This window comes from Tubulanus polymorphus, chromosome 10 (assembly GCF_964204645.1).
Source record: "Tubulanus polymorphus chromosome 10, tnTubPoly1.2, whole genome shotgun sequence".
Lineage (NCBI taxonomy): Eukaryota > Metazoa > Nemertea > Palaeonemertea > Tubulaniformes > Tubulanidae > Tubulanus > Tubulanus polymorphus.
Window position 1 is genome coordinate 10,235,428 of NC_134034.1, and position 27,194 is coordinate 10,262,621.

General features: G+C 41.6%; 5 protein-coding genes across 7 annotated transcripts in view; 3 read left to right on the plus strand and 2 right to left on the minus strand.

Annotated features, from left to right (window-relative positions):
* LOC141911590 (nose resistant to fluoxetine protein 6-like) overlaps positions 1-5,977 on the minus strand; it is an 18,955-nt gene extending 12,978 nt beyond the window's left edge. The window contains exon 1 of the mRNA XM_074802575.1: positions 5,948-5,977. The gene's annotated coding sequence lies outside the window, so the exon portion shown is untranslated. The remainder of the gene's footprint in view (positions 1-5,947) is intronic.
* Positions 1,408-5,010, plus strand: LOC141911862 (beta-1,3-galactosyl-O-glycosyl-glycoprotein beta-1,6-N-acetylglucosaminyltransferase-like). The gene is made up of 4 exons (XM_074802936.1): positions 1,408-1,521; positions 2,013-2,830; positions 3,139-3,374; positions 3,960-5,010. The coding sequence occupies exons 2-4, from the start codon at positions 2,016-2,018 to the stop codon at positions 4,271-4,273; spliced, it is 1,365 nt and encodes a 454-aa protein (XP_074659037.1). The 5' UTR covers positions 1,408-1,521; positions 2,013-2,015; the 3' UTR covers positions 4,274-5,010.
* Positions 5,770-9,767, plus strand: LOC141911740 (beta-1,3-galactosyl-O-glycosyl-glycoprotein beta-1,6-N-acetylglucosaminyltransferase-like). The gene is made up of 4 exons (XM_074802770.1): positions 5,770-5,792; positions 7,344-8,191; positions 8,509-8,744; positions 8,853-9,767. The coding sequence occupies exons 2-4, from the start codon at positions 7,383-7,385 to the stop codon at positions 9,167-9,169; spliced, it is 1,362 nt and encodes a 453-aa protein (XP_074658871.1). The 5' UTR covers positions 5,770-5,792; positions 7,344-7,382; the 3' UTR covers positions 9,170-9,767.
* Positions 9,757-16,087, minus strand: LOC141911742 (uracil-DNA glycosylase-like). 2 transcript variants are annotated; one of them, XM_074802774.1, is made up of 5 exons: positions 16,009-16,087; positions 13,433-13,719; positions 12,552-12,599; positions 11,812-11,987; positions 9,757-11,594 (listed from the first exon to the last, which is right to left on the minus strand). In XM_074802774.1, exons 2-5 carry the CDS (start codon positions 13,610-13,612, stop codon positions 11,315-11,317), a joined length of 684 nt encoding a protein of 227 aa, XP_074658875.1. In that variant the 5' UTR covers positions 13,613-13,719; positions 16,009-16,087; the 3' UTR covers positions 9,757-11,314. The 2 variants fall into 2 exon arrangements, with proteins under 2 accessions (XP_074658875.1, XP_074658874.1); XM_074802773.1 differs by lacking the exon at positions 16,009-16,087 and adding an exon at positions 14,129-14,414.
* Positions 15,350-23,717, plus strand: LOC141911741 (uncharacterized). 2 transcript variants are annotated; one of them, XM_074802771.1, is made up of 8 exons: positions 15,350-15,484; positions 17,660-17,889; positions 19,134-19,305; positions 19,477-19,602; positions 20,648-20,809; positions 21,322-21,480; positions 22,472-22,719; positions 23,399-23,717. In XM_074802771.1, exons 2-8 carry the CDS (start codon positions 17,710-17,712, stop codon positions 23,489-23,491), a joined length of 1,140 nt encoding a protein of 379 aa, XP_074658872.1. In that variant the 5' UTR covers positions 15,350-15,484; positions 17,660-17,709; the 3' UTR covers positions 23,492-23,717. The 2 variants fall into 2 exon arrangements, with proteins under 2 accessions (XP_074658872.1, XP_074658873.1); XM_074802772.1 differs by lacking the exon at positions 15,350-15,484 and adding an exon at positions 16,294-16,466.
* The last annotated feature ends 3,477 nt before the right edge of the window (positions 23,718-27,194 follow it).

A 27,194-nucleotide genomic window follows, 5' to 3' on the forward strand; every position in this document is an offset into this window, starting at 1 on the left:
TCGCAAAGCAAGTAAGATAGCGAGGATAGATGTTGCGCAGACGCCGGTTGTCATTGAGCCATTATCAGTTTCCGAGTTTCCATCCGATGTCGAATTTACATTATCAATAGCCCCAGGACCCGAACCCATCCGGCGAGTGCCGGTGATAGATCGCTTTCTGATCACCGATCAATTCAAATCAATCAAATTACATTTCAATCGGTTCTGGAATACATCCAAGAGTGATATCCGTCGCTTTCTTATCTTGAAATAGGGATTGACCGGGATTGACCCTCTTAAATTTATTTGATCGGTAAATTCCGTTTGATTTTTTGCCGTTAGCGTCCCTAACAAACCCACCACACCTGCCGGGAGCGAAACTGGGGGTTTAATTTTGAAATCGGAAATCGAAGTACAGATCGTGTATAGTGTGGATCAGCAGTCGAGTTACAGAATCTTTTCTTTTTGTTTAAATCGAAAAGTCGGCTTTTAACGATCCCACTGAGGCCAACATTAGACAAGATCCTTGGTACGTTATGGACACATTTCCCCCAAACCATCTCTTTCTTTACCCCCAGAGACTACTGCAGTCATTGAAGACGATGCTGAACAAGATGCTTGAAAATATAGCTCATCGTCAATGATTTCAAGAATTTTCTGGGTTTTTTTTCATCGACGTTTGATGGGTTTACTATGTCAATTTGCAAGTATTATGAGATTCAGATTACATAAAATTTTGTCGTTTTAAAACATTTGAACACAATACGCAGGGCCGACGATTACAAGTTGACATTGACCCAGCTCTCAACCACACAAAAATATCGTACCATTTTTCTTTTCTTCCCGGGAGAATTCTTTTCGAAATTGTTGCATTTAGAAGGCTCCGGGGCTATTTGAGACCGATCATAATGTTTGAGACGCAGCTGCATCACAAGCCTAAATACCTTTTCAGGTATGGGAGCTGGCCTATAGCTACGGTTTAACGTTAGCCCCTCCGCCGGCGCTATGGGCGTCATGTGTCATGCGAAATTCAACGCGAAATTGCGTAATCTTACTTTCATCCAATTTTTTTCGCCAAAAAATCTTTGTTTGTTTTGGCCACCGCGGTATCTAAATCATTTCATCCCCATTCGATTCGTCCGAATGCGTGCGTGAAGATGGTTGAAAATGAGTTAGCAGTGTATGAGTCAGCGCGATCGATGCGCGGTTGCATCCCGGAAAAGGGCTGCAGCATCTTTCCATCACAAGCAGAGAGGAGGAGGGAGAGAGGGGAGAGATGAGGCAGTACTGTGCGTACGGTATGTCAGCAACGTAGGCCTACGGTATTTGATCAACTGCGTGTGCTCAGTGATAAACATGTACGGTTTTTATCTTTTTAGAACGCAGTACTAAACTTTCCGGTATCGATCCGGCTGATATTTCTAGGTGAATGTATGGGGCTGTACTGAAAATAGTGCCTTAGATTACAGGTTATATATTGAAGATTTATTCCAAAGAGACCACGTACAGACTGGTACAAGGAACTATAATGATACTCACAAGGTAGGATACAGCTTGTACATGTCGACCGAGATTCGCTAATTAGAGACACCAACAATGTTTTTATCGACTTTTTTCATTCGATTGAACACGTGCGTTGTATATGTAGGTATATACGTAGGCTACAACACTCCTCAACAATCGCCGTGCATTTAGTATTGACTCAAACAATAGATAGAGGATGTACGCCTAGGCAAACGAGGTAAAGCTCCCCTCCCCCTCCCCTGGAAATCCCAAGAAATATAGGGGATAACAATTTGTGTTTCGTGCACAAAGTACATAGTAATTAGTATGTAACGCTTTGAGCTTACCCATCCCCTACCCCTGTACCGGACCCCTTATCATATACTTACTAATTTGGGTTGGGGTTGAGCTTTATATGTCATATCTATCCGCGTATTTCAATGCTTATCTTTATGTTCATGTAGTGAGGTCGATCGTATTGTGACTTTTTGTGTGTTCACAAGATTAATACGTGCTTTAACCGTTCGTAGGAGATGAAGTGCAAAACCCGCACTGTAGCCGTCATACCGCCGCTGCTGCTAGTTGCGGGTTTGCTGTGGATGACGTTTAGGCACCCCCGACGCCCGCGGCCGGCGCTCAGATGGTGCTCCGACGAAGAGGACCTAAGGGACGCGGCGCTGTTCAAATGGGATCGAAATGGCTGGAATAGAACTGATACCGATTTGGTAACTGCCGCAGACGTGTCGATCCCCGATATACGCGAGAAGATCGTCTACAAGAACTGCGCGGCGTTTTACGTCGAAGGAGCTAGTGAAAATATCCTGCCGCTGCTGAGGGAGGCAGAAACGGCCGCGCGGAGACCGCAGCGCTCGACTGAGGAATATTTGAAAATGACTTGCGACTGTAATGCGTTTAGACGCGATAGGAAGTATATTTTACACCCGCTGACAGAAACTGAACGCCAGTTCCCGATCGCGTTCAGTATACTTATCTACGCAGACCTGGAACGTTTTGAACGCCTGCTCAGAATGATCTACCGACCTCAGAATTACTATTGCGTGCACGTCGACGCGAAATCGTCTGCCGAGTTCATGGCAGCCGTCAGAGGTATCAGCGACTGTTTCCCGAACGTGTTTCTATCGCCGGAACGTTACGACGTTGTGTGGGGTAAACTGAGCGTACTGCAGCCGGAAATAAGCTGTATGAAACAATTGCTTATAATGGGTAAATCGTGGAAATACTTTATCAATCTCACCGGCCAGGAGGCTCCGCTGAAAACGAATTTTGAACTGGTCAATATTCTGAAAACGTACAACGGAGCCAACGACGTTGAGAAACTGATATCTAGGTAAACACTTATTCATGAATTGTACGTATCAGAGGCGAATCTTAAATAGAGCGTCTGATTCGGGGAGGGGTGCACCTTAAAATAGGGCGTATCATAATCATATTAATAGGTTTTATAGTTTTTATATAGTTTTTCAGCTATTTTAAGTTTAATATTTTCCCTTTCCCCGCGAGATTTCAGGGCAAGTTGACATTACTGGGGGCAAGGTTCGGTACCCCTGCACCCTCCTCATAATTTGAGTTAATGTTCGGAAGGGCTGACTTAAAGGTATTCCTGTTATCTATAGTTTCTAAGTTTTCTTTTCACAGAAATGCCCCGGAACGTTATGCCGAGCGCATGAAGGAACTACCACTACCGGAGGGCGTTAGGGTTGTGAAAGGCGCAGTGCACGTGGTCTTGTCGAGGGGATTCGTCGAGTTCACCACGCATGCGCCGGTCGCCAAGTACTTATATAACTGGTTCAGCGAGACGGCGATACCGGACGAGTATTTCTTCGCTACATTGAATCATAACCCACAGCTTGGAGCGCCCGGCGCTTACACTGGTGAGTATATCCATATTAATTCCGTCTACAGGGGTATTTACAGTTTTGGACCCTGTGTGTTCAAGGTTGGTCTGCGAGCTTGCATGGCTATGACCAACCTTTCAAGATCACCCTTCTTCGACTATTGCCCTATAGATACATACAGTCATTTTGGAATATGGCGTTGGTAGTTGATTTTCGATTCGAAAGGTGAAGTGCTGAAAACATGTGAAGTGTGGACGGTCAGTTTTTGAATGTGTGCTGAAAAAATGCCTTATATTTGGTGTTTGTAGTAATTTCGATAAAAAATGTCTCCGTTCGAATCCTGAATACGTGTGAAGTGTGAACGATCCAAAATTGGTCAAAATGGTGCTTAAGTCGCCCGGGTCAATCACCAAGTTAAAATCTCTCGTATCGATTCATTTCCTTGTGAATTTAGTTGAAATCGGATCGAGAAGGTACCGGTACTCGATTACCAGGCTATAATTTCAATCAAAAAATCCCCGGGGGGACAATCCGAACGATGATAAACTGTTGAACGTCCGAAGGCGATTGCAGATAGAATAACTATGTCCGGCAAATAAATGTCTCTTAATTTTCCTTCAGGTAAAGTTCACGAGACCGACCCGGTGAAGTTACCATTTATGGCGAGATTCAAAAACTGGGGAGAATACCCATGCTCTGCGAATTTCTGGTTGAGATGGATATGCATTCTTACAGCCGGTGATCTTCCGACGCTTTCTCACCGTCCGGAACTGTTCGCCAATAAATTCTTGTGGCATTTTTCGCCGGTCGGATTCGACTGTCTGGAAGAGTTGTATTTCAATCGGACACGCGATCAGTGGGCGAAGGGTCTATCGGCTAGCGCGATAGATTTGTCCTACTATAAGTCGTTAGATAACGTGTCCAATCACGTTTAAGGCGGTTTCATCGATGGTCCGCTAGGTGGTGTTGCTAGTCGGAATAACTTCCCACCAAACGATGACCAGTGTCATCGGCTATCCCACCAAAGGGGCGTGTTGCAACTAATCAAAATCTATGTTAATTTGTTATGACGCGTGACTAGGAATTTGGCGAATCAGAGGCGCGTTTGTTTGAAATCGGTTTGTAGAAACTGGTGTATATCGGTTTATTGCGTCATAAACCCATTTGCTGTAGTGTGAACAAATGCGACGTTACGAAAAGTCATTTTGAGTCAGCCGACCGCGGAAATCTCCTTATTCGGCCATGTTGGAAAAGACGGTTAGATGTTACAAACCGCTCGCAAACCGGTTTAGTCGGTTTACGCAAACCGTTTAGGTTGACGCCTAAACGAAGTTTGAGACGCCGGGTTTATGTAAACCGGTATGGACAAAGTCGATTTTCCTACAAACCTAAACGGTTTGCGCGAACCGATTTCAAACAAATACGCAACATTGTCCACGATTGCTATCAGTCGACTGCGGAGGAATCCTTAAATGCTACAGCTTGTTTTTGGCAATGACTGTTACGCAGTAAAGAACTTCGTTACAACGTTCTTTGATACAACGATTGATCAGTTTTTGCGGACTAAGAAGTATTACATTCCGATTTATTGCGTTAATTATAACGATTTAATTCCATTTAAAATGGAGCTAATAATACAATTTCTACCATTGTCTTAACATATTATATTTTGCCAATTAATTTAATTTACATTAATGTAATTGATTTAATAAATTTTATGTTGTACGAATATTTAATGTACTGTCTCATTCTCTTGGACACTATGTTTCCAGGCCAGTCTTATCGGTCTCTTAAAAACCGCAATGCACACGGAAAGGATAAACCTTTTGAATTTGTTTGTTTTGCCGTATGCATTGGGCGGATACGAGTGTGATGTCTAAGAAATCGCCAAACCCAGGACATGAGCGCCTAAAGTGTGGGTCGAACAGGTTTGGGAAATATCTACACCTACTTTCATGGTATTTGGAGCGATCTTAAGAGGATAAAAACGTTAATTTCGCTCACTTATGAGTCAGAAAAAATGACAAATTAGGGGTTTTGAAAAAGGAGTTCGTTTTTACAACCTTACCCCATCGACCTCCCCTCTCTGACACCTACTTCTCTGCCCTCTAGAAAGTCTCTCTTGAGCGCTCTGTTCTCGTCTGAGAGTAGATGTGACTTGGATCCATTCCCCCACAACCACGGCACCCGTATTTAAATATTGGGGGTGAATAGTAGCTTAGATCATCCAGTATCGCACGTATTATTGGATACGGTACGTTCCAAGCTACTAATCACCCAAACGTAGTCCCTGTGACCCCCGAAAGACGAGATCACGGCTAGAATCTCGTGCCGGGATTGATGATCGTCGGTGATGTATGCGGAACATTGCGGACTGCAACTCGGACGCGTTTGTCGCGTATTTTTTATGATCGTTTCTAATTTCCGGTGATCAGACAGGCAGTGAGACCGCAGGTGAGTACGCTTATTACGCACGGCAGTAATATATCGATTGACGCCCCTTTCAAATTAGGGTCGCAGATGTATTTTACCTTGTATGACAAATTAAATGGTGAAGCTCGTTTTGAAATATCTCCAGCAGATTGAGAATAGTTTTGATATTTACCTACCCGTATTTTGCTGTTTTTATGGGTTTGACTAAAATCCGGTTATTGGCCTCGGATTTGGAATCGATTTTTTGCGTGAAATTATCGATAATCAGTAGACCCCACGGGATATGTATGATGCCACATTTTCAACCTAATTCCAGGTCTATTCAAACATAAAATGTCTATATGGCCTTTTAACATTGATTCCCAGTCAAACGGGTGGATTCGTTATTCAGATATATATTATATATTTATAATAAATCGGAATGTAATACTTCTTAGTCCGCAAAAACTGATCAATCGTTGTATCAAAGAACGTTGTAACGAAGTTCTTTACTGCGTAACAGTCATTGCCAAAAACAAGCTGTAGCATTTAAGGATTCCTCCGCAGTCGACTGATAGCAATCGTGGACAATGTTTAATCTTAATTAGTTATAGCGAGTCGACTGAACGTAAGTAGGCCTAGGTGAAATATATTGATTGATCGATTTTTTTTTAAATATATGAATTTTCATAAAGAAAAGGGGGCCTATATCAATCGGATCAGGCTCTTGTAATCTGGGATACCATATTTAGCCTACCCCGAATTGGGATACTTTCATCATGCTAGTTTCATCAGCCTGATTCTAAGAGCTCAATGATGCCCTGTCGCCGTATAGATTCACTCAGTGGGTGGTCATAATGACCATAAAAAAGAAAAATGAATTGAAAGAAATAGGCTGTTTATCATGTCTGCAGTTATAACAGGCTTGATTTACACAGTGATCTCATCAGAGTACCGGGTAGAAGGAAATATGTTGGACTATGTTTTGGTTCGGCGCTGCATATGGACAGGTCGTGTTGACTGAATTGGGTCGAGCGGGGATCATAGAACTCAAAACATAGAACTCAAATATCAAATTTTTGATTTGAGTTCTGTCTGGATTGACTTTTTGAATCTATACGTGTTTATGCTCTACCGTTCGCAGGTGGCATCAGACCACAATTAGGTTAGTAGTTCGAAATATGCGTAGGGCCGGACCCCAAAAATAGTACCTAGAGTGAAGAAGAGGTCCCCCATAAATGTTGCTATAATTTCTGCAAATGGGATAGGTAACGAATTTCGGTTATATGTATGAAAGCCATTGATCCTGAGAGACAGATCGATGATGAAATAAGGGATTCCCTGGACTTTTTTTGCTTGGATTAAGGGTACCACACACGTTGGGGGATTCCCTTAGATATTGTGCTCGGATGTACTGGCATGTCTGTAATGGATACCCCTCATTTCTAAAGGTTTGATTATTTCAAAAGTAAGGTTGGGTATGCATGGGGCGAAAACCACTTCAATGCGTAGCTAAGATGCTGGCCGATGAGCCATAAGCAGGATTTCGCTTATATATGAACTAAACTCTCGAATTTCTTGTTTTTACTATAGGATATAGACGATTTTGGAATAGTGGTCTGAGCTCAGGTGATGAAGTACAAAACCCGCTCGGTGGCCGTTGTTCCACTGATGTTGCTAGTTACGGGTTTATGTGTGATATTCATGCGACGCCTGCGGCCGGTGTTCAGACGGTGCTCCGACGAAGAGTTCCTAAGGGACGCGGCGCTGTTACTCTCGTATTGGGATCGAAACGGCTGGAATAGAACTGGTGGCGAGCTAGTTACTGCCGCAGACGTGTCGATCCCTGATATACGCGAGGAGATCGTCTACAAGAACTGCGCGGCGTTTTACGTCGAAGGAGCTAGTGAAAATATCCTGCCGCTGCTGAGGGAGGCAGAAACGGCCGCGCGGAGACCGCAGCGCTCGGCTGAGAAATATTTGAAAATGACTTGTGATTGCGATGCGTTTAGACGCAAAAGGAAGTATATTTTACACCCGCTGACAGAAACTGAACACCAGTTCCCGATCGCGTTCAGTATACTTATCTATGCAGACCTGGAACGTTTTGAACGCCTGCTCAGAATGATCTACCGACCTCAGAATTACTATTGCGTGCACGTCGACGCGAAATCGTCTGCCGAGTTCATGGCAGCCGTCACGGGTATTAGCAACTGTTTCCCGAACGTGTTTCTATCGCCGGAACGTTACGACGTTGTGTGGGGTGTGAGCGTACTGCAGCCGGAAATAAGCTGTATGAAACAATTGCTTATAATGGGTAAATCGTGGAAATACTTTATCAATCTCACCGGCCAGGAGGCTCCGCTGAAAACGAATTTTGAACTGGTCAATATTCTGAAAACGTACAACGGAGCCAACGACGTTGAGAAACTGATATCTAGGTAAACACTTATTCATGAATTGTACGTATCAGAGGCGAATCTTAAATAGAGCGTCTGATTCGGGGAGGGGTGCACCTTAAAATAGGGCGTATCATAATCATATTAATAGGTTTTATAGTTTATATAGTTTTTATATAGTTTTTCAGCTATTTTAAGTTTAATATTTTTCCTTTCCCCGCGAGATTTCAGGGCAAGTTGACATTACTGGGGGCAAGGTTCGGTACCCCTGCACCCTCCTCATAATTTGAGTTAATGTTCGGAAGGGCTGACTTAAAAGTATTCCTGTTATCTATAGTTTCAAAGTTTTCTTTTCACAGAAATGCCCCGGAACGTTATGCCGAGCGCATGAAGGAACTCCCACTACCGGAGGGCGTTAGGGTTGTGAAAGGCGCAGTGCACGTGGTCTTGTCGAGGGGATTCGTCGAGTTCACCACGCATGCGCCGGTCGCCAAGTACTTATATAACTGGTTCAGCGAGAAGGCGTTACCGGACGAGTATTTTTTCGCTACATTGAGTCATAATCCACAGCTTGGAGCGCCCGGGGCTTACACTGGCAAGTATACAAAAAATACCCTGGCTGGGCTCTCGTCTGGTCATAGCTTACATGGTGACCTACGACTTACCGGTTTGCTAACTAACTGCATAATTTTCTCTTCCTCAGGTAAAGTCAACGAGACCGACCCGGTGAAGTTACCATTTCTGGCGAGATTGAAATACTGGAAAAATGAAAACCCATGCTCTGCGGGTTTCTGGCGGAAAGAAATATGCATTCTTACGGCCGGAGAGCTGCCGACACTTTCTCGCCGTCCGGAACTGTTCGCCAATAAATTCTTCTGGAATTTTTCGCCGGTTGGATTCGACTGTCTGGAAGAGTTGTATTTCAATCGGACACGCGAACAGTTCGCGAAGGGTCTATCGGCTAGTTCGATCGATTTGTCCTACTATAAGTCGTTAGATTACGTGTCCAATCACGTTTAAGGCGGTTTCATCGATGATCCGCTAGGTAGTGTACGGTCGAAAATACATTCCGCAGTCGCCTGTCCCAAACGATAGGCATCGTACTTCACTCGTTGCTGCAATTGCCGAGTGTTTCAGGATTTAATTGGATCCGTCCGCGTATAGAATCTACTCGTGGCGATATATGTGAATTACCATCTTCCAAATGAATACAAGCGAAAAGATGCAGCGGGACTTTTTTGACGACTTCTGATATTTCCAATACGAGAATCCGTCCACAATTTCAATGATTTCATAATGGATATAGCGAATTAATCATGAACAGATTTTCCGGTGCCCTGAAGTTCGTTATAACGAGGTTCCGCTGTATATAGAACTATCGTTTGTAAGGAACTTAATTTTCCGGTTCGTTGTGGCGAGGTTCCACTGCTAAAAGATTCAATCGCTATATTAGTGCAAGGTGACGAGCGGGTTCGAGTCCAGCTTTCTGCTTACACTTAATCACCGTCCCGTCCTTTCCCATCCGATATGGCTAGTCTCAATATGAAATCAAGATCCGAGAAACGTAAACCTTTCGACACAGATAAGCTATAACGAAACAACAAAAATGAACTAGCTGATAACTTTTAATATCCCTCATCGAAAACTGACTGCTGATAAGACATGATTTCATACTTTCGGACGCAACAATTCATGCAAAATTCTAGAAAAATAATGGAACATCTATAACTGATACTCCGTGACCAGTTTGAACGAGACAGTTTTCAAAACCAATCGTAAACGACAAAAATACCCCCGGTACCCCGTTCCCCCGGACGAAATCCCACGAGGTATAAATCCCCGCTGATAACAGTCACCCCAAATTTGATTTCGCAACAAAATTCAACAGGATATTTCAATATTCTCATGTTGAAAAACGGATTTCAAAAAATACTCCGTGATGTATGCATCATTATTTTCATTATCATTTAATAATAATCAAATAAACAATGATTATATGATTATTATTATCATTATCATCATTATTATCATTAATATTATTAGAAAACTGAACCTGGGGGATTTTTAAATGATTTTAGATCAAACGTGGTGAGCGGATAATAAGATAAAAACCCACTATCTACAGATTAAAAGAATTTTGATCTCACAAACGTCGAAAAACGTCTAAGTTCGAAACGTCGTGTAATTTATATATTTTAGATTGAATGAATAAATTCTTGTTTTTGAATTCTTTTAATCTGTAGATAGTGGGTTTTTTTAAAAATGTTTTTAAGCACTATATTAACCAGATAGATGGTGACTAGTTTATTTCAATGTAGAATTCTTGGGTCTCAACTTTTACTTGCAAACAACGATAGATCATGACCTACTTGCGAATGCTTGCGGGGAAGAGTGAACTGCACCTCATTCTTTTTGATGTTATAGAATTTCGTGAAAAGATTTTTAAATTTGAATTCAAACTTTTATAAACTGTTTTATATATGCGAACTACCTGCCGAATCTATTTTGACATATTATGTCTCACTTCAAAATAGAATTCGGCGGATAGAATTCGCCATAGCCAAGCTGATGATAAATATATTATATATGAATCTCTCGTCTCAAAACATATACTTTGCATAAATCTACTATACTTTTTCGTATTTTTGTTTTTGTTGTTTTTTATACCATTGGAGAGAAAAACTTATTTTTTGCCTCTATACGTTTAATGGAAATGGTCGCTGTGGTAATGAACTTGAATGTAGAATTTAAACTTGTCTTAAACTTGTCTGATCTTATCTTATCTTATCTATGAGTATCCCCGTGTCGTCAATTCCACTTGCGCAAAAGCGTAACGACTCATTTAAATTAAGTTCCACTGTTTTGTCGGATTTAATTATAGTTCGACAGTTGTGTGGGTTTAATTTGATCCCTAAGGCCGGTTCCAAGATTGTGTGGGTTTAATTTGACCGAACCCAGTTCCACAGTTGATTGCGTTTAATTTGACTCTGAACCCAGTTCCACTTTGGCTGTAGATCCAGATTAATTTGACTCTGGATCCAGATCCACAGTTGTGTGGAATTAATTTGACTGTGGATCCATTTCAAAAGTTGCGTCTAATCTAGAAATGATAATATGTGAAAGTGTCTTGGTTTTCGACAAAGCCGAGTTCGTTTTTTTTTATTCTTAAAGTTTCCAGTTAATTGGAGTTTTCCCGTGTTTTTTCAGTTCAGAGTTCACCGAACTGAAACATTTACAATTTTGAAACTTATTGAACGACAACGGCGACGGATGAGCCGTTTTAATGACCGAATGTTTCGTCAGGTCGATGAACGAAGCTTTTTTGTGCGCGAACCCGCCCCACAGTAGAAACACAATCGCCGAACAATGATCGTTGATCTTCTTCAAAACGTCTGTAGTGAATTTCTGCCAGCCGTATTTAGCGTGAGAGTTCGGGGAGTGGGCCCTGAAACAAAAGCGAATCAGTGTCCGGTTAATAAAGTGTAGTATCGATTTTAGACTTTCTATTTAGCAAGTGTAGCTTAAGACTGGATCCAGTTCCACAGTTGTGACGGTTTAGTTTGACTCTGAATCCAGATCCACAGTCGTGTAGGTTTAATTTGACTCCGAATCTAGTTCCACATCTGTGTTTTTTATTTGACTGTGGACCTTGTTGTACTTACTCGACTGTTAAAGTAGCGTTCAGTAGTAAGACCCCTTGGTCGCACCATTTCTCCAAGTTGCCACAATCCGGAGCCTTGAAACCGGGAATGTCGTTGCTCAGTTCTTTGTAGATGTTTTTCAGCGAAGGCGGCAACGGAGTGAAGGAGTGCGGAACGGAAAATGCTAAACCATGCGCCTGAAAGATGTTCCCACAGGTTTTAATATATAGATTCGACAATCCCGTGGGTCCGACTCTCCGAGATACACGGAATCTCGGAGCAGGGATGTCGGGTCGTTATCGCAATAATCTGGGGAGGTGGTTCGTACTGATTCATGCGTATAAGTCTAATGTATACAACTTCTGAAACATCTAACTGCATATTTCTTTAAAATTGAAGAGTTTTGGGCATTTTGTTCAAATTGACCTCTGGGGAATTAAATCGCATGTTACCCGCAGAATGCTTGAGTTTCAAGCACCTTCAGAAGCTGTTTAGAGGGAGTTTTTAAGGAATCGAGGAATCGTTAGAAACCCTTTCTATAATCTAGGTTTTCATCCCGTAAGTCTGTTGTAAGTTTTTCATTCCAATTGTGAGTTTTTTCTTCATCAATCGTCAGACAAGACGCGATGCCATATTAGATTCAAATCTACGATTACATGGTCGTAGACGAAAGTGGAATAATGCGTGGATGACGAATCTCGGATTAGAAAAAAAATCGTGTCCCATTCGGAAAAGAAAACCGGTTTGTATATGGCTTTTACCTGGCCGTCGTCGTGGTATGGGTCCTGTCCTAGAATAACAACTTTCAACTGGAATATAGAATTACAATACCCTATTGTTAAAAAAATGCAAAGAAAATTCGTTTTAGAATCTATAGGCTCTATAGGCGTACACTGTTCTTATGTTCAAGGCAGTTTAATGGTAACAGGCTATATACTAATAGCAATGGTCCCCAAGAAAAATATACAAATACAATACAATATTGTTGAAAAGGTCAAAGGAAAAAAATCGTTTTAGAATCTATGTACACGTGTAGGGATTCACTACTATTCTTATGTTCAAAGCAATTCAATGGTAACAGGCTACACTATAGTAATGGTCCTCAAGAGATGAAATACAAAGGCCATAGAATACCGGTAGTTGGCATTATTCTATACGCTGTACTCTGGCGTTAGGACTGGCAATATATAGAATGTTTTTTTTTCAAATGGTTTTGCGTAAAAAGTCCACCGATCAAGCTGTGTATTAACTTCAGGGATTACGGATAACTAGGCTAAAAACGATACCTCCTTTCTCCTAATGGGCCGGGTCATATTGTAAACTGCGATAGCATTTGTAATAATTTCATTTCTATAACTGCCGGGTCTGTTATTGTCAGCTTGATCATGATTTTTTTAAAAGTGATGTACAGGGTAGATAGGCGGCCGGCCGGGCCAACTTTTAAGCTCAGTAGAAATGAGAAACAAGGTATCAATTTGTCATCAAATTATAGCTGGTCATTTTCTTAGTAGAATCGTTCGGAAAATGATCCACTTATATCGGGGAAAATACGGTTGAAGTCTTAAAGAGGGTAGTACGGTATCGTGACTTCGCCCTACTGGGCTCGCTACACCTATAGGCCTCGAAGGCTAGTCACTCGCACCTGTTTCAACGGTGTCTTCTGAAAAGCGTTGAATATCATGTCTCGCGGGGGGAAAATCGTTTTCCCCGCTTTGTAATCGCTTTCCAGGTGATTTTCAATTTCTGACCAATAGTTTTCGCGGAAACAGTCAGCTAGCAGGTTGACCCATCCGTCCTCGGTTAGGTACGACTTCAGATCCATGGATGAAGTTGATTCGGTCGCGACTGTCGGTGTTTTCGCTGCTTTTTTCAGCCCGGGTTTTCTCGCCGCCGTTGTTGTTTTTCGCTTTTTGTTTTTGGATACGCCGCCTGAAGAGAGAGTATAAACAAGAAAGTAAATCTCTTGCGTAAGTCGGATGCGGTTGAAGATTAATCACCTCGGACGCCAATAGGTCCTAAGTTTTCCTTCCCTTTTTCAAAGAAATCTATATTCCAAAGTTGGCCGATTTCTCGAGTCGGGAACTCGCCTATTTCGTGGTACTTTTCTTATTGCCAAAATAAAAACTAAATCAGTTAGAATCACTCGCCGTGAATCGTATGTCTATAAGTCATCCCGTCGCAGTTTGATGTTTCCCCTGCTCCTGGCTTAAATCGACGATACAAACGTTCGTTTAGATTTCTATCTGGAGAGCCCCCCCCAAAATCTCGCCTGCCCTGGACGGGGTGGATTTACTATCACGCGTACTAGGCTTGCCGCGATTGGCACGTACATACATACCATCAGTTTTCCTTTTAGCACAGTCTCGGCTCGGTGCGCCGGTGTGACGACCCATGTTTCGGAATGTAAATTTCGAGCCTGGTTGCCAACAACGCCGTAATCCCTAAATTGGAAGCTTTATCGAAAAAAAACTCCACTCCAGCCCACATGCAACAGATGCCCTGGATATGAGAAGTCGACCCGTGAAGACACAACACTACCGATCCTTTTGGTAAGGTGCCAACGTCACACCAAATGCTTTATTCGGCCTGTATAGTAATCTAATATAATATTTTCTATGCGAATAAAGTTTATTGTATTGTATTGTTGTATTATTTATTCTATTCCCGTGGTTATTTTGCACCCGTGGAGGAGTGTGGCAGCACCACTCTGCGTCTGCCGAGTGATTGAATTCGGCGCGGCCAGGTCGTGCCATGATAAATTACCCCGAGCTACACGATCGCACGGAGACGATTTGGCACGACGGATCAGGCTCGGCCAAATTTGGCCCGTGCCTACAACAGAGAGCGCGTTCACACACAAACCACTCACTCGATACTAATCAATGCTTAAACAAAGCGAAGGTCATTTCCGGTGTCGCAAAGTTGCAAATGCTTCTTGCGCTAAAATTTCGTTGTCCGCCGATTTTGTCTGGCCAAACAGGCTCGGGCCCTGCACACCCGTGTGAATAGTTGTTCCAGCCTGGTCAAATTTGACACGGGACAACAATGTTCGTGTGATCGCGGCTAAAGGTTCGATTCTCTCTGGACAGGGTACCAATGCCGGGGCGGGCTCCATAAACCACGGGCCCGCGCCAGAGCGTGTATCGAACGGTCAGATTCTAAAATAACATTAACATTTAAGCCCTCCCAGCGCTATTCAATGAAAAATCTATCTTTGATCAAGCGCTGCTGACGGCTCATGCTGAGGGCTAAAGCGAAGTACACGCCGGTGTCCAAGCGTTACGTGCGCGCATCGATAGACGCCGGCAGTCCAATCGTTCGTGCCTAATTCGCCATCTAGCGGAATAGAGTGGCAAGTTGATACGGTAGCCCAACGACGTAAATTCAAGAAAATATAAATTGACATAGAAAGTATGCTAAAAATGACTTAGAAATATTTCGGGTTGTTATTACCACCTTTCTTCAGTCCAAAATGATACGCCATATGAATTCAGAGTAAATATAGAGGTTAAACATTTATGTTGAATTTGAATTTGGTGGAGCCAGCTGCGTAATTGCCGTTCAGATTAGCGCCGTTTCGCGCAGGTTAACGCCGGAAGTTCCCAGCCCTCAGCTTCTCCAGCGTCCGATACAGCGAGCTTCCTTCGAGAATTGCAGCCCGAAAACATTCGAGTCGACCAGCGAATCGCCAGCAGTAAGTCTCGGTAGCGCGCACCGCTTATTTTGCACCGTTTTGCGCAGGAATTCGACTCCGAATTTCGGCAGAAAAATCGCTCATTAAATCTGTCGGTTTCTAATCCAAGCAGTTGATTAATTAATCAATGCTACTACTCTACTGTACTCTCTATCAATATCATCGTCGTGCTGATTAACCGAGACTGACTGAGATAGCCGATAAACTAAGCGTTGATGCAGGCCACCAAAAATGTTGTATAGGCCTACAAACCTGAACTCACATGGACCAGCACAAATGCCGGTCAGTTACTAGTTGAGTTAAGCTTAGTCAGTAACCTGTCTGTGGTTTAGTTTCACGATCGGATATTTTCACAAACCACAGTCAGGAATGGGAAGGTCATTTTTGTATGAAATCTTCGTCAGCCAATTTGACTGACGAGTAATTTGCCTGGCATTTCATTGTCTCTTAAGATATCTGTCTAATTTTTGTTGTAATCGACGCACAACAGATTCGTAGTTTGTCTGATACCTATAACACCTCACCTGACGATCTTAATCCATGTGCAAATCGGCCGTAAAGTGAGAGTAAATTTCCGTCCAGTCAGCAGCTGCCATTTTGAAAATTACTGGAGATGCTGGCACCTGTGGACTGAGGCCAGGACAACAGCACAAACTAACGAAGCGAAACGACGAAATTTAAAAAAATTAAGAAATCAACACTTATACACGTTTTTCTTTTACCAGAAATTTATTGTTTCATTATTCGTTATGGAAAACACGAAGATTTGAAATACAAGTTGGAAAACCATCAAAAATAAAAATTGTCGTTTCGTCTTGGAAGTTTTATATAAATCCTTGTAGGTCCCCTTGTCTTATCATGCCACATGTGCAATACAGAGAAATGGCGGCCAATGGCGAAATTTGTGGAGAAATTAATTAATTTCTCAAAATAATGTTGATTAATCACTCGAAACATACATAAAATTGGATTATTTCGAAAGGTACCTGTGTTAGTTTGTGAATTAAGCCATTAATTGTAGACTGAAGTGAATAGAAAGTATATTTTTGAAGTGTTACTTTTTTCAACCGTGTTTTGGTCCTTGTCATCCTGGCTAACGTTGGTATAAGCCCATCCGATTATAAAAAGCTTACCACCAACGATTAGGTAACTAACTAGTCCTTGTTAGGTCAGGCATGTACTACAAAAGCTAGTCCTCTCTAGCAAACTTGAAATAGACATGGATAGAGCTAATGATAATTCATTGTAGCTTAGCTTTGTCAATTGCTCCCATGGCATCTCTGTGTACAGGGCCCTTATGACTCAACTTGGTTCCGTGAAAACTACTCAACGATAAATGTTTTTAAATGTGCTTGAAACTCCTTTGATAAGAGTGAAATGTCAGACAAATTCCTTTAAAAGTTCCTACATTTTTTAAGGCAAATAGATACACTTTAGAAGCTGTACATTAAAACTAAGCCTGAATCGGAAGTGTTGGAACCGGGATCGTTTTGCTACCCTATTAGGCGGTTACCAAATTAGGACCCAAGTTTATTTAGTGTCAAGGAGGCCCGTACCAAACACGGGGCAGGGGGATTTCTGAAAATTGTCATTATTGCAAATGTTAATTTCATATATAAGAAACTGCCCTTTTTCAAGTTTCTCTGTTTGGCCTCAAGTAATGTGATGTAATTTATTTCATCGTCAATTATAATTACAAATGAAATTTATAACAAATAAGTAGATCGATGACGAGGGACCTGAACAGAGCCTTAAAGGCTGTACAATCGCTAGGACGTTCAGGCCCCCTAGAGAAAAAAAAAAGATTAATGGTAATGATGATTGTTTGAATGAACCGGAACCGAATTTCCAATAATGTACTTCAATTTAAAAAAAAAAAATTCTGTTAACTCGACCGCCGATCACACAACTATATTTGTACTTTTTCGATTTCAAAATCAAACCCCCTGTTTCGCTCCCGGCAGGTGTGGTGGGTCTGTAAGGGACACTCAATCAAAAAATCAAACGAAATTTACCTGCGAAATAAATAACAGGGACAATCCCTATTTTAAGATCAACAATTAGTAATGCTAATAATAATAATAATAATAATGATAATAATAATTACTGAGTGTCAGGTATGGACGGCCCTGTATTTCCCGCAACTAACAAATGTCATCGTATTTTTCGCGATAGGTTCAAATAAACCGCGTTAGAAGAAAACATCAAATCGATCGATCAACAACATGTCTGGACGCGTTATAATCGTAACCGGGGCGAGCAGCGGCATCGGTCAAAAAGCGGCCGAATACCTGTGCGAGCGCGGCGACAACGTCATCCTGGCGTGTCGCAACGCGGAACGCGGCCAGGCCACCGTCGATCGTATCAAGAAGAAGAATCCGGAAGCCCTCGCTCATTTTATGGAGGTCAGTAGTATTCGCATTGTTAGCCTAACTCAGAGGAAAAGTGATAATAATTCTTGAGTTTTTGGGGGTGTTCCCCGCTAGGGTCCCCCACATCCCATTCAATTGGCGATTCGCGACTTTACAATTGAAGGCTTAAAACACCCACCCAGCCCTATATATAGCTAATAGTTACTGCTGTTATTATCGTAATTAGCAATTAACGACCTATTATTAACGAGAAAATTATTAATCCTTGTACGTAATTAGGAGATTAATTATTCTCGATTTGGTTCAGTTTCGACTGGGGATGTTATTGGCCTATTTTAAAAGTGGAACGTGTAACACCAGCTGTGTCACCAGGTGGCGTTGCTATTAGTTCAATCTTTTGTTCAACGTCGAAGTATCAGTGTTTAAAGTATCTGGAATGAATCAAATTAGCTTAAAAAAAGATTCACCACTAAATTGAGGGAATTTTGATGAAATGCACATCTATGTTGGATCATTAATCGTGGAATCCACTCATGTGGCAAGCGAGGGTCCACCAGGTGTCGCTTACGATGCGTGAAGCAACCAGCGATGTCAGATTTATTCTCAGATTCGATTATTAAAATCCAACCACAATTTCTCAAAAATTGATGAAGAAAAATAGCACCGTCTGCGAAAAATCATTTGAAAGTTAATCAGGGGTAGATTTAGCACTTTGAAAAGGGGAGAACAAGCGCAAAATGAAGGCGATCGGATGGCGAAGCTGCTCCAGCGCGTTCCATCGGCCCTAGACCCCATCATTTAAGTTGATTGGGAAATCTTTCCGACGTCCAGAAAATTTAGGAAAAATAAACGCAATGTGACGAATTGGTGAGCGTATTTTAGCAATATAATTGAAAGAGAATATTGCGGCGATGATGATTCCGTCCTCCGTAACGTAATTCAAATTTTCAGCTTCCATCCTCCAGCAAACTAGTTTGTTATATACATTGGCTTGAAAAAGTTTGTTACTCGGCCAGACAGGAGGCTTACGAAAAATTTTCGAAAACAGATTTTCTTAAGGGGTCATTCATTTATAACGTACGCATTAGGGGAGGGGGAGGGGTCAGTGCAATTGCGTACTGTAATGCTTAATGTATACGAAAAAATGGCCGATTTTGCGTACAGAGGGGGAGGGGGGGGTTGAAAAATTCAAATTTTATGCGTACGTAATTAATGAATGATCCCTAAGACTTTGCATTGCGATAAAACCGTTTAAATTTGAATCGTATTTTCGATAGTTGGATCTGGCGAGCGTGGAGTCGATTCGTAAGTTCGTCGAAGCGTTCCACGCGACCGGTAAAAAGTTACACGTTCTCGTCAACAACGCCGGAATGTCGCTCGGGTTCAAGTCGACGAAACGCGAGACGACGACAGACGGATTCGAAATCACGTTCGGAACTAATCATTTAGGTGAGTGTGAATCGTCGGTCAAACAAGGTGCGACCACTTTCCAAGAGATGTTATATTTTAATCGGGGAAATTTTGTTGAAGGGTCAGGGAAATATTAGGGGTATTTTGGTCAAATTATTGCGCAACTGCGAGATATATATTGTTACAATGTAATTTATTTTGTATTTCAAGGTCCGTTCTTGTTGACTAATTTATTGTTGGATGATCTGAAGCAGACGGCTGAGGAGACCGGCGACGCGCGCGTTATCATGGTCGCCAGCAGCGCTCACGATAAAGCCACAATGGGTCGTCGATTCCGTAAGTTTGTACTGCGTCGTCCGACTGCGGAGGATTTTTTTCACCCATTTAGGCGCTTACTGAATTATTAGAAACCAAGTCTAGACCATAGTATGTGCTGAGGATAAAAATCTGATAACAAAACCACCAAATTAATGATTTACCGAGATCAGCAGGACTGATTTAGGAGAAGTCTACTGTCATTGGGATGAATGAAAGTGATGCAGACGCTACCACGAAATTTGAAATTTTCTCCTTAAAAACTCCTTTTTCCAGGAATGACTGATCTATAGGGACCCTGTATATCCAGGAATGACTGATCTGTAGGGACCCTGTATATCCAGGAATGACTGATCTGTAGGGACCCTGTATATCCAGGAATGACTGATCTGTAGGGACCCTGTATATCCAGGAATGACTGATCTGTAGGGACCCTGTATATCCAGGAATGGCTGATCTGTAGGGACCCTGTATATCCAGGAATGGCTGATCTGTAGGGACCCTGTATATCCAGTAATGACTGATCTGTAGGGCCCCTGTATATCCAGTAATGACTGATCTGTAGGGACCCTGTATATCCAGGAATGACTGATCTGTAGGGACCCTGTATATCCAGGAATGACTGATCTGTAGGGACCCTGTATATCCAGGAATGACTGATCTGTAGGGACCCTGTATATCCAGGAATGACTGATCTGTAGGGACCCTGTATATCCAGGAATGACTGATCTGTAGGGACCCTGTATATCCAGGAATGGCTGATCTGTAGGGTCCCTGTATATCCAGGAATGGCTGATCTGTAGGGACCCTGTATATCCAGGAATGACTGATCTGTAGGGACCCTGTATATCCAGGAATGTCTGATCTGTAGGGACCCTGTATATCCAGGAATGACTGATCTGTAGGGACCCTGTATATCCAGGAATGGCTGATCTGTAGGGACCCTGTATATCCAGTAATGACTGATCTGTAGGGACCCTGTATATCCAGGAATGACTGATCTGTAGGGACCCTGTATATCCAGGAATGTCTGATCTGTAGGGATCCCGTGTTTTGTTGTTTGCAGGTGTGGTGGATATGGACATGGAAGACTTGCACCTCGTTAAACCGGGAGCGTTCACCGGCGTTCAGGCGTACAAAGACTCCAAGGCGTCGAATATAATGTTCATGAGAAAACTGGCGAAAGACCTCGACGGAACGAACGTGTCGATTAACGCCATGTGCCCAGGTAAAGCAATATTCTAACACCCTGGCCTTAAAAAAGAATGGGTTTTTTACTTGGGCTCTAAATCCAGTTCCACATGATTTTAATTTGACTGTGAACCCAGTTCCACAGTTGTGTACTGTTGAATGGGACAGCCCAGTTCCACAGTTGTATGGTTCTAATTTGACTGTGAACCCAGTTCTACAGTTGTGTACCGTTGTATGTGACAGCCCAGTTCCACAGATGTATGGTTCTAATTTGACTGTGAACCCAGTTCTACAGTTGTGTAGCGTCAAATGTGACTGAGCCCAGTTCCACACTTGTGTGGTTCTAATTTGACTGTGAACACAGTTGTGTCTGTGTTTAATTTGACTCTAGATCCAGTTCTACAGTTGTGTGGGTTTGAGTTGACTCTGGGCTCTGTTCTGCAGTCATGCGCTTTAGACTCTGGACCCGGTTCTGCAGTCATGCACTCTAAACTCAGTGCCTCAGTTGTGTGCATTTGATTTCACTTCGGAACAAATTTCTGTTTGCAGGATTTATCCCGTCGACCGGTTTGGGCAGGAACAATCCGGCCGGAATTAAAGTGTTGATGAAGTTGTTTTCCGTTCTGAGACCAGTGATGAAAACCATTAAAACAGTAGAGCACGGAGCCAATATGATCTACGAGTTAGCTGATGAAGAAAAATTCAAAGGTAATTAGAAAAAAAAAATATTAAATTCATTAAGAAGTCGAAGTTCATGCGGATCATCGGAGGCTTGATGGAAAGGTATGTTTTAAGAGCGAAAACTAAGATCGCGTTTGTAAGTGGTCGTTCATGAGACGGCTGCTCGACGGTTTGAACTTCTGTCGCAAGAAAAACTTCCTGCATCGCGACATCAAGTGTTCGAACATCCTCATGAATAACGAGTAAGTTTCGGGCGCTAACGTTTCGATGCGAATATTCTTCCGACCGAGTTCTGATCGTCAGAGGCATCTGTTAATGATTCGTAGCCACGTTTTAAGAATGACACTGAGGTCGTTTGAAAGTCGTTGGTGTTCGGTCACAGTTTGTATCGGTTTGAACATTCTTCAGACCGAGTTCTGATCGTCATAGGCATCTGTTAATGATTCGTAGCCACGTTTTAAGAATGACACTGAGGTCGTTTGAAAGTCGTTGGTGTTCGGTCACAGTTTGTATCGGTTTGAACAATCTTCAGACCGAGTTCTGATCGTTTATCATTCTAACAGCACTATCACAGGAAAATCAGACAGCTTCACGAAAAAATAATTTCAATAATTTCAGACCTTGTCGTTAAAATTCAGATCTGCGAAAAAAAATATAATAAATCGTCAGAAAATCAAGTGGTTTAGAAATAACCATAACTAAATCCGGGTCAAAGTATTAGCCCGGGTCTTATCTAGAAACTTAATACATACCGACAAAATCCCGCAGATTGGTCTGAAAATTACGACTTGGAAACATAAACCTGTTATGATTCGTAGCCACGTTTTAAGTGTTGAACTACGATTGTGTTTCTAAGTCGTCACTCTTCGGTCGCGGTTTGTATCGATGTGAATATTCTTCAGATTCAGAGTTCATCGTAGATGATTAAAATCAGTCGCGTTTAAAACACGAGAAAGTTTGAAAGTCGAAAGAATTAAACTAAATAAGCTCTCTAACTCAATGAACTCCCACATTTCAGGTGTAACCGGAAAATATTTGGTCGACCTCGAAGAAGGCGAGAGCAGCGAAGAGACTCGCGACGAGGAGAAAATCGAAAAACTCTGGCAGATGAGCGGCGGGTATCTGAAAATGGACGGATTCGAGCCGTTGGATGTACCCGAGCCGCCCCCGGAGCCCGAACCCGAAACCGCCAAAGAGGAAACAGTTAAAGAAGAGAAGACCGAAGATAAAAAAGTAGAGGAGGCGAAAACCGATGATGCCAAAGAGGTAAAAGAAGGAAATTCTTATAGGGTTTTTAGGATCAACTGTGTTGATCTCTATAGAATGGTTCTGAGAGTAACTTTCTGTTAGCTCTTGGTGGCACAAATTGTAACCACTGAATATACACTGCTGATATTTTTTTATTAGGTGGGAGATAGGTGTTGGAATTAATATGGCGAGTTTCATCCATCAGCTCTAAGCTATTTGGAAGTACTGGGAGAAAATGTGCAAAATTTCAATGGATCTTTCCCCCATTCTACTAATCGATGCTTGACCTTGTATCTTGATGATAACATCACAGGGAAAGCCCTTCAGGAGGGTATCACATGGAAAGCTCTTTAGAAGGGCTTTTCCAGTGACATCATTATCAAGCTGTAATAGGGAAACCCAGTACCATGTATATCATCAGTTGAACATGCTTCCACTACACAGTGCACCATGTTTCATCTTTATTAGCTGTTTATACGTTATTTCAAATCGAGAACAAATCCATTTTTGTGCTCAAAGGTAAAATGTACACAGTTGATCCTACTGGAACCCATGGTCCTTTATTAATATACAGATTAGAACTTTAGCCTGAGGGGATTTGTAAATCGGCGAAAAGTGGCGCCACCTTTTTTTTCCGGTTTTTCGAGTTAGTCTCAATTTGCAAACGATTCGGTATTTCATTCGTGTTTCATCGCAGGACGAAGCGAAAGACGAAAAAGATGAAACCACTAAAGGCGAAATGGAACCGGAAGACAAAGATAACGACGCCAAAGAAATCAAAGACGAATAAACCGCGCCATCGACCGTCACCGTGGCAACCGCGCCGAGTACGTTCCCGTGGGCCATTGTTGTCGATGTAATTTTTCCGCCAGCGCGGCGCGCGGTATAGTAGTTTCAGCACGTACGACGAAAGCGCGACCGATCGAAAAAGAGAGACACCTAGTGGAGATCAAATGTACTACTATCATAATATAACTATTATTTGTATGGATGTATTTTAACAATGAAAACGAAGAACTGCTTATATATATATGTATACATATATATATATATATATATATATAATTGTATAAATGTATTAATTATTATGATTATTATTATTGGCATTACAGCGGTCATAAATGTATGTACATAGACTATTATCAATATTATTATTATTACTATGATTAATTATAGTTAACCGAGATTGGGACCAGTGTTATAATGTAGTATAGGTTCGGTGTTGTAATTCGAAATGTCGTTTGACTGAAAGAAGAGAAGAATTGTTCAGAACTAAACCATGTAAGCTGCCAACTGTTCCTTAACTGTAGGTCTTAGGCCCCTTACATACTGGTATTAACCGATTCGCATTAACTCTAGCCCCCCCCCCCCTGAGATATTCTGGTATTATGCGTACTGATTAACGAAAAGTGTTACTGAGGGTCTTACCCCCTTGATTGTTGATAATTTGAACAGAAATATGAAAGATGTTACTGAGGGTCTAACCTCCCTTGCTTGCTGATTAATTTGAACCGAAATATGAAAGGTGTTACTGAGGGTCTAACCTCCCTTGATTACTGATTAATTTGAACAGAAATATGAAAGGTGTTACTGAGGGTCTTACCTACCTTGGGTACTGATAAATTAGAGGACAGTTTGGATGACAATTTTATCGAAAAGAGAACATTTCAACTAATTATAGGACTAATTAGATACCGTTTAGAACTTAGCGCGTGGAAGTTGGCAGCGTTGGATGACTCGCTAAGATGAACGACGACATATATAGATATATATATATATATATATTGAAACCTGCTAGTGCTGCTACTGCTGACACCTATCTGTCATTGTTGTAACTATGATCACGTCTGTTGTCGTCATTCTTGCCACAAAATGTCGTCTGCTGCAAGCATCGATTGTCGTTCCTCTTTTTGGTTGGTGTTTCGTCCATTGTTCATCGTCATCATCACGATCATCATCATTGACAGGTTTAATCGTCGCAACTACACGAGCATCACGCGGTTTTTACGCGCAATAGTTATCGTTTACGGTGTGATATTTTTTTCGTTTTAGGGCGTAGGGAGTTATTTAATCGATCGAGAACAATGTTTTGTTTTTTTTTTTTTCACGATCTTGAAAATACTCTCTTAGTTCGATGTAGCTTAGTTATAGAAACTATATTCGAGAGATGAATATATCGATGGACATTCTTTGCAGGGAACTGAGGCGGCTTCGGCGGGCCATTGAAATTGCCAATATTTATTTGCTGAAGGTTATTCCAAAACTTGGACTTGGCCGGCTCTCATCCCTCTGAACTGTTGTGCAATACAGCTATGATTACAAATAGCCCCAGTATAGATAGACTTCGATACGAGCCGGGTCAAGGACTTACTTCCACCAGCCTGGCTTTGTAATCAAATTGTAGAGGCATCTGTTTTGTTACAACCTTGTTTAACGAGTGAAAACTAAGATCGTTAGAAAGTCTTGCGCATTTAAACGAGAAAGTTATGCAGTTATTGGTCCAATATCAGTTCAAACTCGAAGAAGCCACGTTCTGGTTTGAATGATCGTGGGTGGCTCCGAAAATATCCAAATCACAGAATTCGGATTCATCTGTTTCTCTCAAGCGGCTGGCTCTGGGTGGACGAGGTTTTGAAATCGACCAGTGAAAGAATGTCCATCATGAAGGATCGTCGTTTCTGGTTATTATTATGAAACTTGATTTTGGCGTCTGTACGGGTTTGAAAGTGAATTTATGTGGCTTTAACGGTAGTAGGATCTATTAGCTTAGAAACAGTAGCTAGATAGCGATCAAGAATAGTAAAATTTTGATCCAGAAAAAAATCGATCATGCGAAATGTTTATATTTTTCGAAGAAAAAATCCACCATTCCATTTCGGGCTTCGACTGGCCAATTATAGAATAGAGCTATTCTAGCTAGGTGAAAGAAAGTCTTGATGTATTTGATGTATTATTTAGAGGCATTTCTTGCGAGGGCATTTTTTTCATCGTCTAAATATGTGTCTTAGGTCATTCTGTAGTCGGAAAAGATGGCTGCCAATACGGGTACTTCTGCCTGCGAACATAACCCGTATAATTGTTAATGTACATGAGGGACGGGGGCTTGCAATTCAGCGAAGTATCGGAAGTTGAATTCATAAATTATCGGCGGTCGGATTGATGTCAAGTATGGATTTCGGTTTAAAAAATTGAAATAAATCCGCGATTGAATCATGAAAAATTTACGAAGAGCATCGAAGTATTTTGGTCCTTTTGATTTGTCGTATACCATGGAGCCCATAGTTGTGGCACGAGCTGTGCTTGAAGTGTTAAGAAATTTTACCTCAATCCGTCAGTGACCGACCGCTTTTTAGTTTTTTGTACCACTGCAAAGTTTTCTGAAGTCCAATATTGCTTGTTAGCTTAGCTATTGTAAGCATATGATGCGCCATAGCGTAGGTGGATTGTTTTGTGCGGATACAGGCCGCCATCTTTTCCGTAGAGGTTGATAATGGAATAATTATTTTTTAACGTTAGGGTTAGTAGTAGTTTAGTGTAGTTTCATTCTACGTGGATACCTCTTGTCTAAAACGCAAAAAAAAAATTATGAACCATTCCCGAGTCACACGGGTTATATGAGAATAAACGATATTAGGGTTTTACGCTTGCGGACTAATTACTTGATTACTTAATGGCAAATTTATATAAACACATTCATATTTTACGCCAAAACGAAAATGATTTGAAGGTCTATATTTTCGCGATTTCTTTTTAATTTTGTACGATTTGCAAGCGTTATCATACATTAAAAAAAAGATATTTCCGAATTTAAATTTTGTAATTTTCATTACACACAAATATATATATACATATATGCGTGCGCCATCACTTGTCCTTCCTCCTAAAATCGTAAAGTTTATTTTTAGCTATTTTTTTACGCGTGAACTGAGAATGATATGCATTAAATTTAGATGCTACATTGTTATATTTCTACGAACTGACGTCAGTCGTAGCTGACGATTTCTTACTTGAAGAAATTTTCAGCGGTCGCTTATCAAATAGCCTACCGAGCTGGTAATGCAGACTCAGCGTTTCTCCTTACTTTGTTTAGTTGATCTGTGAAATGTCTCTTACCGCAGTAAAGGTGGAAACTGGTAAAATTCTGCCCCAAGTTTGTATCAAATACTGAGTAAGAGTTTGAGAAATACAGTAGAATCGGTCCTTTACTGCGGTCAAGTTGAGACTGGTAAAATTCTACCCCGAGTTGGTGTCAAATACTGAGTAAGAGTTTGTGAAATACAGTAGACTCTGTCTCTAACTGCGGTAATGTTGAGACTGGTAAAATTCTACCCAGAGTTGGTGTCAAATACTGAGTAAGAGTTTGTGAAATACAGTCAACTCCGTCTCTTACTGTGGTGAAAGGTTAAGCCATTTATTTTGATAGTCTCATAACGAAAATAGAACAACCATCATTTACAGAAACCAAATGTGATATTTTGTCTAAAACTAATTAT

Bases quoted from the DNA above. Each gene is read 5' to 3' on its own strand.
- LOC141911742 (XM_074802773.1), bottom strand. From the start codon at position 14,183: ATGGGTCGTCACACCGGCGCACCGAGCCGAGACTGTGCTAAAAGGAAA. The intron at 13,720-14,128 runs GTATGTATGTAC...CTCTCTCTTCAG, and splicing joins TGCTAAAAGGAAAACTGATG to GCGGCGTATCCAAAAACAAA. The intron at 12,600-13,432 runs GTGCGAGTGACT...TCTATATTCCAG, and splicing joins AGAAGACACCGTTGAAACAG to TTGAAAGTTGTTATTCTAGG.
- LOC141911740 (XM_074802770.1), top strand. From the start codon at position 7,383: ATGAAGTACAAAACCCGCTCGGTGGCCGTTGTTCCACTGATGTTGCTA. The intron at 8,192-8,508 runs GTAAACACTTAT...TTCTTTTCACAG, and splicing joins GTTGAGAAACTGATATCTAG to AAATGCCCCGGAACGTTATG. The intron at 8,745-8,852 runs GCAAGTATACAA...TCTCTTCCTCAG, and splicing joins AGCGCCCGGGGCTTACACTG to GTAAAGTCAACGAGACCGAC.
- LOC141911862 (XM_074802936.1), top strand. From the start codon at position 2,016: ATGAAGTGCAAAACCCGCACTGTAGCCGTCATACCGCCGCTGCTGCTA. The intron at 2,831-3,138 runs GTAAACACTTAT...TTCTTTTCACAG, and splicing joins GTTGAGAAACTGATATCTAG to AAATGCCCCGGAACGTTATG. The intron at 3,375-3,959 runs GTGAGTATATCC...ATTTTCCTTCAG, and splicing joins AGCGCCCGGCGCTTACACTG to GTAAAGTTCACGAGACCGAC.
- LOC141911741 (XM_074802771.1), top strand. From the start codon at position 17,710: ATGTCTGGACGCGTTATAATCGTAACCGGGGCGAGCAGCGGCATCGGT. The intron at 20,810-21,321 runs GTAAAGCAATAT...TTCTGTTTGCAG, and splicing joins GATTAACGCCATGTGCCCAG to GATTTATCCCGTCGACCGGT. The intron at 21,481-22,471 runs GTAATTAGAAAA...CCCACATTTCAG, and splicing joins TGATGAAGAAAAATTCAAAG to GTGTAACCGGAAAATATTTG.